This window comes from Musca autumnalis, unplaced genomic scaffold, assembly GCF_047663935.1.
Source record: "Musca autumnalis isolate F117 unplaced genomic scaffold, ASM4766393v1 scaffold_4, whole genome shotgun sequence".
Lineage (NCBI taxonomy): Eukaryota > Metazoa > Arthropoda > Insecta > Diptera > Muscidae > Musca > Musca autumnalis.
In genome coordinates, this window is record NW_027411977.1 from 118,564,544 (window position 1) to 118,576,324 (window position 11,781).

General features: G+C 38.3%; 1 protein-coding gene across 2 annotated transcripts in view; it reads left to right on the plus strand.

Moving 5' to 3' along the window:
- The window catches only part of Ptpmeg (protein tyrosine phosphatase Meg), a 42,747-nt gene extending 31,343 nt beyond the window's left edge, over positions 1 to 11,404 (plus strand). Inside the window, exons 3-12 of one of the 2 annotated variants that reach the window (XM_073979895.1) lie at positions 4,377 to 4,484; positions 4,559 to 4,651; positions 4,727 to 4,868; positions 4,942 to 5,150; positions 5,216 to 5,368; positions 5,440 to 5,591; positions 5,636 to 5,998; positions 6,066 to 7,373; positions 7,445 to 7,622; positions 10,241 to 11,404. In XM_073979895.1, the coding sequence (XP_073835996.1) occupies positions 4,377 to 4,484; positions 4,559 to 4,651; positions 4,727 to 4,868; positions 4,942 to 5,150; positions 5,216 to 5,368; positions 5,440 to 5,591; positions 5,636 to 5,998; positions 6,066 to 7,373; positions 7,445 to 7,622; positions 10,241 to 10,351 (2,817 nt within the window). In that variant the 3' untranslated portion in view covers positions 10,352 to 11,404. The remainder of the gene's footprint in view (positions 1 to 4,376; positions 4,485 to 4,558; positions 4,652 to 4,726; positions 4,869 to 4,941; positions 5,151 to 5,215; positions 5,369 to 5,439; positions 5,592 to 5,635; positions 5,999 to 6,065; positions 7,374 to 7,444; positions 7,623 to 10,240) is intronic. The other variant, XM_073979896.1, reaches the window with a different exon arrangement.
- Positions 11,405 to 11,781: the final 377 nt, after the last annotated feature.

Here is an 11,781-nt window from a genome sequence, read left to right on the forward strand (position 1 = left end):
TAATGGTCCATGTGACTTTATTCGGACTTATTATCTTGTCGACTTCAATGTGGTCTTTATTTATAGTAGTAATGGTTTTGTTTTCAATGGTTCTGTTCGTGTGTCGTAAAAAGGATTTCAAGAGATTCAGGAGAGTTTTCAGACTATGTGCGGTTATGTCTCTTCATATATGTGGGATTTGAGATTTCCATTGCCATAACTTCCCAGCAAAATTTTATGGAAATGGTTCCATGAGATGCCATGATTTTACTGGATCTTTTACATTGGTTCAAATGAAGGATTCGATATTTTCATCAGCAGTTGAACCCATTCAAGGAAGTCGTGAAAGATCCGATCTGAAAGATTTGAACCCATTCGAAGGAAGTCATGAAAGATCCGATCTTTTCATCAGCATTTAAACCCATTCCATCGATCCAATAAAGATGAAGTTTGTGTTTTTATGTACACACATGTATATTTTCTCTTATTTTTGATTAAGGCTATATAATGTTTATTACAAGGCAAGTTTTTAAGGTAGTGATATTAAAACCAACTGAAGAATATTACAAGTCAAACCTCTTTGTAGTAAAATTTTATTGTTGCAATTTTACCAACATTATAAATCCATTTTTTGATATTCAAATATGTCGATGCCACTACCTTATCCATTTGCCTTGGTTTATTATTTATAATAGGCTAGGAAGTCGCTCAATCATCGAGATAAAAATAGAATCGGACTGCACTCTTCGATATTATAAAAATGTCCTTGTCTGTTCTAGGGTGTTAGATGCAAATACAAATATTTACTCTAGCGATCCCTAAAACCAAGATCCCTATAAGTGGTGACATAATTTCTTCCCAAAACAAAACAAAATTACACACTAAAAGTAATTCACGAAATAGATATTTTTGGAGTGCAGTTGGAGTCCATGTCGAAATCTAAACTGGCGATGTTAGGATACTATAAAAAACCTTTTGTAAGATGAAACAAAATCACATGCGGAGTAAGTAAACTGTGTAGCGATGCAGATGCGGTGATTAAACTGCAACAGCTGCTGAAATAATTGGATGTACCGGGAGTCGAGTATCTCACTTAAGTTCTTAATAAGTCGCTAGCCACTCACTTCGGTTTCGAAGTCTGCAAAATGTGTAGGGTAGTCCCGCTACATAAGCCAGAAAAGAATGCCAGCAATGCTGAATCGTACAGACCAATTTCGGTTTTGTCGCCCGTAGCAAAGACCCTAGAGGCTTTAGTCCTCACCAGCGTCAGTAATAGCTATCCAGTTGCCGATCATTAGTATGGGTTGCGTAAGTGGCACAGCACAACAGCAACGCTGCACGCCATCTCCACACGTATTAGTCGAGGACTCAATCAGAGCAAGTCAAAAGACTTTGATAGGTTCGGTTAGGTTAGGTTTAAGGATGCGCAGCCCTCTATTAGAATAGGTGGACCGTTGGTCCATTGTGTTCATCCTGTGTAGGCTATTTAAAGATGATGGAGATGATGATTTAAGATGAAGGACATTATAGAGTGTTGATGCAGCTTGATGAGATGAGGATGATAGGATAGAGATGATGAGATGATGGTGAGTGTAGGAGATGTAGAGATTGACGCCAAGGAATTTTCTGGAAAAGTGAAAAGAGTCTGATTATTAAGAGTTGTTAAGAACCTTTGCTAAGCCATGCTAGATGTTTGGCAAAGTTGAGTAGGACGATGGATCTATGTTAGACAGGAAGGTTAGAGTGTCTATCTCATATCTGCCTAGTGTACGGTATCTCCTTGTTTGCAACATGGGACACCTACAAAGCAGTTGGCAGTCAATGCCACTGTCGTCCCATTTTGAAGTTAGGGACCTCACTCTGCAGTGACCTGTTATAAGTCCCACCGTGATTTTCATCCCTAACTTATCAAGTGAGAGGACGAGAAACCAAAGGCCAGATTGCCTTGGATACCCTACAACCAGGTTCCAATAGCCATCTTTGATGTGCATTCTCATTGAAGATCTCCCGAAGTTTGCCGATGTAGTGGCACATCGGTGGCCGGACGGTTTCATCAACTGATAAGTGGATAGACCTACAGCCACCTCGAGCCAGTTCATCTGCTACCTCCTTTCCCATGATGTTGCTATGACCCGGAACCCAACATAGCTTTACGATATCGTGTATATCCTGCAGAGCTCTCCTACAATCAATGATAGCTCTTGAATTTATGGTCCGTGGCTTGAGAGCCTTGTGGGCCGCTTGACTATCAACATATATAGTCACCGGTCCTGTAAGACTGCCTTCAAGCCATTTCACCAATTCAGCTGCTTTCTTGATAGCAAGAATCTCCGCCTGAAAAACACTACAATTATCGTCAAGCTTATATGGCGTCTCGCAGTAGACGCCAGCGCCAGTACCTTCTTCCATCTTGGACCCGTCTGTGTAAATTGCCAGAACGTCCAGAGGATATATGCACTCCGTCTCTGCCTGGGAGTCAAACTTGAATGAGGTAGGCATATAATCGCTCACGCAACCATTGTCACTTAACTCAAGTCGACTATCAACTAGTTTTAGGACATTCGAGTGTCGAAAGTGTGAACCACGCTAACACCCTGACTCCCGGAGTCTAAAAGCAGTTCTCTCCGCCTGAAACTGGATTAGGATGTCCAGAGGTTGGAGATCCAGGATGACGTTTAGAGCAGCTTGAGGAGTGCTTTTAATCGATCCGGTAATCAGCAGTGACGCGGTTCTTTGTACACTCGATAATTTGGAAAGTAACGCTTTGTTCCCAAGAGCTTGCCACCAGACCAGTCCACCATAGGTAAGTATGGGCAGGACCACGGTTACATACAGCCAGTGTATGATCTGTGGTCTCAATCCCCAGCTTTTCCCAATGGAGTTCTTACAGGAATAGAGTGCCATGAGTCCTTTCTTCGTTCGCTCCTCTACATTTCTTTTCCATGACAAGCGATGGCCCAGAATAGTGCCAAGGTATTTAGCTTCCGTATAAAGTTCCAGGGCCAACCCGTCCAGGGCTGGAGGCTCGAAATTGTGAATTTTGCGTTTCTTAGTGAATAGTACAAGCTCTGTTTTTTCCGGGTTTACTCCCAGACCGTTGTTCTGGGCCCAGTTTGCAAGCTGTACTAAGGCTCTTTGCATGAGCTCAGAAAGGGTTGGCAGGAATTTGCCACTTATCAGCACAACCACATCATCAGTACAAGCATCCACCTTTGGTACTGTCAAGCACTCCAATTATGTGTGTGGATGCCAATCGTGCGTCGAATTCAGGAACAAGGAGTCCAACACCCGTAGATTGAAACAGGAAGTTGTACAAGGTGGGGTGATGTCTCCGGACTGTTTAACCTGTACGTCTCCTGAATTCCAACCCCTCCAGACGGCATTGAGATCGTAACGAATGCGGATGATTGTACGATCTTGGAGTCTGGTACCTTCCCTGATGACTTTTGGATGAACTCATTTTTGATTGATCTTAACATATTTTTCCACGCGACGCATCACTTTAAGGAATTTTGAAGGTATTAGTACCATTTGTTCACCAAATTGGTTGTTATATGGAATTTTGTGTCTCCAGAGGTAAGAAAACATTTTCACAAAAAACAGTCTATGTAGGTCCACGTTTGGATATACCCCCAGATTTCAGGTATTTTGAAATTTTATCTGCTTTTTCGGTTTTTGTTATTGTTATTTTGTTGTTATATTGTTGTTATTATTGTTCCTAGTAGTCAAACAATTTCTCCACTAAAATTTTAGATATAGGTCCACCATATAACGCTACCTCTCGATTTCCGATATTTTCACGTTTTTATCCACGTTTTGAACATACCTCCCGATTTTCTATATTTGTAAGGGTTTAGCTTTATAAACTCTCCGAAATGGCTGAAATTTGGTATTCAGTCTTCTTTGGTCTACAAAACTTTTCTCCAGATTTGTCGGTGCAGATCAACGTTTTGATATAGCCCCATAGAATGGTACCTCCCGATTTCTGGAATTTGTAAGGTCTTAGCCATAATATCCAACCGAAATAGTCAAAATCTGGTATAAAGTCTTCGTTGAGAGATTAAAATATTCCCGCAGAGTGTGGGAATATATTGATATACCCACTCAGAACTGTTCCTCCCGTTTTTCGATATTTTGAAGGTTTTTTATTTTCACACACATTATTTAGTCTCCGTTGGAGCTATAACATACTTCTGCAAAGAATTGTATAGTTAAAATCTGGTTCCAGTAAAATTTATGGTGGAGGGTTATAAAAAGTCCGGCCCGACATAACTTAGTCGTTTCGCTTGTTTCTATATATGTACATAGTAGTTTGAATAGTACATGATTCTTTACAGCTCAAAAGACCGAAAAATGTGTACATATTTTATTAATAAAAATTATTTATTTTTTTTTAGAAACGCGCCAAAGGCGGTGATTTACTCGAACAAGTATTTCAGTTTCTCGAACTATCCGAAAGGGACTATTTTGGCTTATTATTTCCTTCAAAACCTGGAGATGTTGTGGTAAGTTTTCACAATAAAATAATTGCATGTATTTCAGAATGATTCAATCTTGTTTCTATTTTTCTATATTTCAGCGGTGGGTCGATGCCCAAAAGCCATTTAAGAAACAATGCAATAGTATTGCATTGGACAATGACGCCGTACCACTGCTAGAATTTAGGGTTAAGGTAATTCTATTTTTATTTATTTTCACACTTGAATTTATATAACAAATCTTTTCCCAAATATTTTTTTGTATTTAGTTTTATGTAAGTGATCCCAGTCGTTTACAAGAAGAATATACACGTTATCAATTTTATTTGCAAATAAAACGAAACATATTATTGGGCAAATTGCCATGTTCACTTAATACACAATGTCTATTGGCAAGTTATACAGTGCAATGTAAGTATTTTTATTGTTATAAGAGTAATAGTAAAATTTGAAAATACATATAAATAATTAATAATTTTCACAGCTGAACTTGGCGATTTTAACCCTTCAGAACATCAGGCCGGTTACTTGAGTAATATGCAACTTTTAGCTGATCAAACGCCAGATGCAGAACGGAAAATATCTGAATTACATAAATTGCATCGCGGACAATTGCCCGCAGATGCTGAATATAATTATTTGGAACATTCGAAAAGACTTGATTTGTACGGAATTGATTTACACAAAGCCATGGTAAGTTAATATTTTTAATACAATTTGAATTGCTCTAAAACTAACTCTTTGTAAACTATTTATAGGATTCAAATGGAAAAGAATTACAACTGGGTGTATCTGCCATAGGTTTATTAGTGTTTCAAAATGGTTTGCGCATAAACACCTTTTCGTGGTCCAAAATGGTTAAAGTCTCCTTTAAACGCAAAGATTTCTTTATTCAATTGCGACGAGAACCGGTAAGTTATTTTTCTCCGATTTTCAAAATCCACTAAAGCAAATTGATAAATATTTTCTATCCACCCAATAGTCTGAAAGTTATGATACCCTGTTGGGCTTTAGTATGTCATCACATAAACATGCAAAATCATTGTGGAAATCGTGTGTTGAACATCATTCATTCTTCCGACTGAAACGACCTCATCGTTTATCAAGATTTCTTAATTTAAGTTTGGGATCAAAGTAAGTTCTAGATAAAAGTTCCTAAAATAATATTTTAATAAAAGTTTTCCTCAATGCATTAGGTTCTATTACTCTGGGCGCACTGAATTACAAGCTGTTCAGGAATCAAAACAACGCGCCAAAATACACAAGGCATTTGTTCGTTCGCCGAGTAAACGACTAATTGCTATTGGACCTGGTGGCTCTACAATGTCGCCCTTGGCAAACGGAGCCAGCGGCTCTGATAGTAATGGCAGTGTTTCTCACAATGGTAAAGCTCCGTCCGCATTAGCTGCCACACATACGTCCATTTTAACCATAACAAAAACAAGCCGTCCACATCATGACAATAAGGTTACGTCAAAACAACTGGATTCAATGCCTCGTAAAGCTTGGGAACAACAAAGTGATGAATATGATATCCAGCTGTAAGTTTTTCCTTGCCTTTCCTTTGGTAATATTTTTGAGTTTAAATACTTTCACAACTTTTTACAGAGACACTGGCTATATTGACCAATGTGGTCGTCGTTTTGAATCTCCAGTACCAGCATATAGTACGGGATCTCATAGTCCAAATGGCACCCAATTAGGTGCAGCCATGAATTCTTATATGAATGGTTGTTCAACGGCACCAGAAAGTGGTAGTGATTTAATAACTATTCGTTTATTGGCCGACGAACATGGGCGTTTCGGTTTCAATGTGAAGGGAGGCATCGATTTGGGTTTACCGGTCCAAGTGTCGAAGGTTGTGCCCAATACCCCTGCCGATCGTTGTACACCAAGGGTTTGCGAAGGAGACGAGGTTGTTCTCATTAATGGCAGAGAAGTTGCTGGACTCAAGCACGAACAAGTTGTTAACATGATTAAAGATTGTCGGAACACACGTACCGGTGAATTGTTACTCACCATGCGCCCTTGTTCAATAGGCCCTTCACTAACAGAAGAAGAAGAACCTTTATACCAATATGTACCGGAAACTGATGAGATTGGTTCACATTCGAATTTGCTCGATGGCGATGCTCTATTTACCCAGAGTCTCTTGTTACTCAGCGATGGTTTGGCTTCAGGTGCACTTCTGGCTCAATACGAATTAATGTACCGTAAAAATCCCGATTTGGCCATAACGGAGGCCAGGAAGCCCGAAAATGTGGCGAAAAATCGTTATCGTGATATATCTCCATATGACTGTACCCGTGTCACGTTAGTCAACTGCTCGAGCGGTGATTACATAAATGCAAATTATGTAAATATGGAAATTCCTGGCGGCATTAATCGCTATATTGCCACCCAGGGACCTTTGGCTTCTACAACCACCGATTTTTGGCGAATGGTGCAACAGGAAAGCAGTCATTTGGTTGTAATGCTTACAACAGTAATGGAAGCTGGCCGACAAAAATGTCATCAATATTGGCCCGTGACTGGTGATGAACTGCAATTGGGTGAAGGTTTGTGTGTTAAATGTCTCAGTGAGAAACCAGATGAAACGGGAAGCTTCGTCTTTCGCGAGTTTTTGTTATGTGACAGACGTACTGGCGAACAACGTCACATTCAACATATGCAATATCTTGCCTGGCCCGATCACTGTGTACCCTCCGATCCGAATCTTTTCTTGGAATTTGTGGAACGAGTTCGAAATGCACGCAATCGTACTCTGCTCCAGGAAATCGAAGAAAGTCTTAAGCAGGTGCGTCTTTTGGATGCTGATGCAGATGAAAACGGTGGCATTATGGGTGAACGAAAATGTGCTGCTAGTAATGGTGTTACTCCCGAAGATGAGACGCCAGTTTCAACAAGTGTTCATCAGTAAGTATTTTTGCAATATTTTAATAATATAACTCATTCAACAACATCCGAATGTGCTTTGTAAATTGCAGATGTATAAGTGCTGCAAATCCTCCTGTGATAGTACATTGTTCGGCTGGCATTGGACGTACTGGTGTTTTAATACTAATGGATACAGCATTGGCTTTGATGGAGGCCCGAGAACCAGTTTATCCGTTGGATATTGTGCGTACGATGCGTGATCAAAGAGCATGTATGGTGCAAAATGTGGTAAGTTAAGAAGAAGAATATAAAGCAGTGTTAAATTGAAATCGAAGAAACTTTTCGAAAGGGAAAATCGGAACGTTTAATAGATTCAAAATGTCTGAATTCTTGTTTTCAATTGAAAACATTTATTCCCTATGAAGTTTTGGCCATCTCTAAGGCTTTGAGTCAAATTTATGTTTAATAATTGAGAATCCGTAACAAAAAACTTACATACATACATACGTACCATAAAACCTGTTGCAATCCTAAGGTTGGCATTCTGTAAGGTTTAAATATTCTTCCACTGTATCCTTGAGTAGAGAGTAGTGCTTCATGACGACTACAATGATCAGAGGGGTATAGCGCTGGCCGATATTGATACCTCTCTACTTTGCACGGCGAACGAAGTCGCTCCTACGGGAATAAGAAGAGATTGCCTCAGTTTGATAGACGCCTAATAAATGACGTATCCTGATTCAGACCATCTTCATCATCTTAATCAACAGATTACCCGACTTTATAACAACTGATTGGCAGATACTTTACCACTTCAGAGAACTACCCAATACATCAAATCATTGGTAGCTGAGATAATTTTCCGGGACATTATCACAGTTGAAGTAGCTCGTTACATACTTGCTGGTCGAATAGCGGGAATAAGACCAAAGTAATTAGCCCGATGAGCTTCGTCGTACGAACCCTGAAAACGCAAGAGATAAAAAATTTACTCTTGAAGTCAACAGGCTAGTAGGCGAACATAAGCGGAAAAAGTTTCTAGACCAACAACATGAAGCAATGCAACATTGGTACAGGATTAAGTAAATCTGAATCTGGGAAAAAGGATGATAGAACGTGACAGTAACAGATCCGAATATGGCGTGCGCGTGTTATTTATATTTAAACAATTTATAGACCACCCCCAGAGTGATAGGGCGAAGAGGAGCGTGATACGCCATGTAAGAGCCCTCTCAGCCGATGAGGTAACACCGCAATGTTACAGATGGCATCCGAATCGCGAAATCATCCAAAGCGTTGGATCCACACGGAATCTCAAAAGGTAATGCTTAAGCAACTGAATGAACCCGAAGTTGAGTATTTGATAGCCACCGATGTTGTACCAGAAGCGTTGAAAGTTGGCAGGGCAGGGTGGTCCCGCTGCTGAAGCCAGGCAAGGATGCCTCCAGAGGCAAGTTGTACAGGCCGATCTCCCTCCTGTCCTCCCTATGATTACAAACAGTTTTCCAATTGCCCAACATCAGCATGGATTATGGAAAATGCACAGCAGTACAACAGCATTACAGGCTATATCCACACATATAAGTGATCGTGGCTCTTGACCTTCGATACCATCAACCATGCCAAGCTGTTCGAGGACGTAGACAAGACTTCCCTCCAGCAGCGTTTGAAACCTTTGCGTAATCAACTATATGTGTGGACGCCAATCGTTTGTGGAATTCATAAATAATAAGTTGAAGTGAAACAGGGAGTTCACCCCATTGGGTAGTATCTTTTTAATTTCTACCTTTCTGAAATTCCACACTCTCAAGACAGCATAAATATCGTAATGCATGCGGATGATCGTGCGATCCTGGCGTAGGTTCCTATCGCCGATGACATATGTGATAAGTTAAATGTCTACCATCTGAGGAATATGAAAATATCTGCCACATTGTTCACCACATGGGTCGCTGAAATGAGACTCCCCTTGAACATATTAGTCGATGGTGTTCTGATTCCGACCACAATATACCTCAAAATATTGGGTGTCATGTTCGACAGCATGTTTAAGTCGTCCACAGCTATTTACGACAAGATCAGAAGTAGAATCAAGGTCCTCAAGTTGCTGGCCGGCAGCACTAGGGTTGACGTCTTGCAAAGCAATAGGTCAGTCTTTGGTAAACTATGCGGCGCCAGTATGGTATGCAAATATTTGCGCTACGTAGGGAACGAATATTCAAACCTCCCAGAATACTAGCCCCGAGGACTGCAACAATGACACCAGCGGACCATCTTCATGAGGAGACGAAGATTTAACCGGGGTATCAGCACAATAATACGTTGTCAATGCAATACCTGCTTAGGTGTTATCGCCGTGAGCATCCTGCCACAATCTAGTGAAGAGGCTTCAGGGGATATCTTCATAGATATAACTCTTTAAAAAACGACATTTTGCAAAAGGACTATGCATTCATCATCAAAGGCAAGTTAAATATCATGGCACAATTACCAAGGTAGTGGCATCGTAAAATTTGGAATATGTTATGTCATAATTTTCTTTATGTTGTTGGGGAAATCACAACAAAAATAATTTTTTTTTATAAAGGGATTTGACTTTTTATATTCGAACAGCTGGTGTGATACCTCTACCTGGGTAATTGTGCCATGGTTAAATATATAAAATTTCGATTTGACAATTCGACTCTAATCGATTTCCATCGCATATCAAAACGTAAATTAATGCTCTGTCCAGAACCTGCAAGAAGCTACAATTTTTTTTAGTACGATAACATTTTTTCCTTTATGTTATCGGAAAAAATAGTAAAAATTAGTAGATTCTTGCAGTACTGGAACAGACAATATGTCAGGTCACTTAGTTGAAGTCAGGTCACTTAATGAATATTTGCTTTTCTTTTCTATTCTAGAGCCAATATCGATTTGTATGTGAATGCATTTGTGCAGCCTATATGAAGATGTCTCGAAATAGTGCTTTATTAGCACATGAAGATGAGGATGACGATATCGGCGGTGAATAGACCAATATTTTTTTAAATTTTCTGGAAATAATGCACGTGCCTCTTTATTGAAAAAAATCACACAATAATCTTAAACATGAATATTATATACAAACATATAAATAAATACACGTGTAGCAAAGAAATGTGTACAAAAATTAAAACACAGAATCATTTACATACATACATATGTGAAAATAAATATTAATAATATACCTATATATACATATATTTTTTATATACAACTTACAATTAAAATAAATAGAAATACAACAAACAAATCTTAAATTTATATATAAATAAAATATTACAAAATATTGTATACGCATCTAAAAAGCTCTTTACACCTTAACTAAATACTTTAGTTTTATTTTAAATGTCCCCTCCCCCGTTGCATCACATTTAAAGTTGTAATATGAAAAACACTTATGTATTATGTTATATTAATGTAAGAACAATTTTTTTGTTATAAATTAAATTTTTGTTGTTGCAACAATTTGGAAAGCATTTAAAATGTCTTAAAATGTTTTGGTTAACTAACATTTATCATCTATCTATCTGACAACTCATACAACAAACATGCCATGAAATTGATGACACGAATTCGTGAAAATCCTCTTCCTTTGTTTTCTTCCTTAAAATAGAAATTTGTATACTATTTATAAGTGTATAATTATTATTGTGTAAGTATTCTATTAAAAAAATATTCATAATTAGAATGAATTACAAAAACCATTTGAAAATGCCTAACAAAATTCCGTACCAGGATATATTCTTGTTCATTTTTCTTATTCTAGTTTACTAAACTTAATTGCACACACACACACACAATAACAAGATGATAATAAACAATTAGTATTCTAGCACCAAAAAATATATTTATGCTATAATAAATTTCACATACAAGTTAAATGCATACTTACATACACCAATAAAACATACATATTTATTATTCTAAGAATTAATTTTATAATGTAGTTTGTGTCCAGATAAAAGTTGGACGAAATAAAAAACATCCGAGTTATTTTATAAGGAAATCTAATAAAGCAAAAATTCAATATTTAGATACCCAATTATAGCAGTGTTTTTCTTTGGGATAACGACTTTTTTCACAGAACCCGTGCACGAAGAAAATACTTTCGTGATCCGAAAGTTTATAAGAAATCACTACGGCCACATCCGAATTAATGAACTAATAAAAATACAGAAAACTCCAAGACCGCGTGCATTATATGTAAAAACGAATGGTAGGAATTTCAACTGGACTTTTTGTTTGAACTTCTATAACAACAACATAACGTTCAACAGTGGAAAATCAACGGATGAAGTTGGAGAAGATTATCAGCCCGATTATAACTTTGTGAAAAGCACACGAGGGAAAAGCATGTCACTTTATCACGGTATCATGAATGATGAGCAAACTGAGTATTTCAAATCGGGCGGTGGCGTTA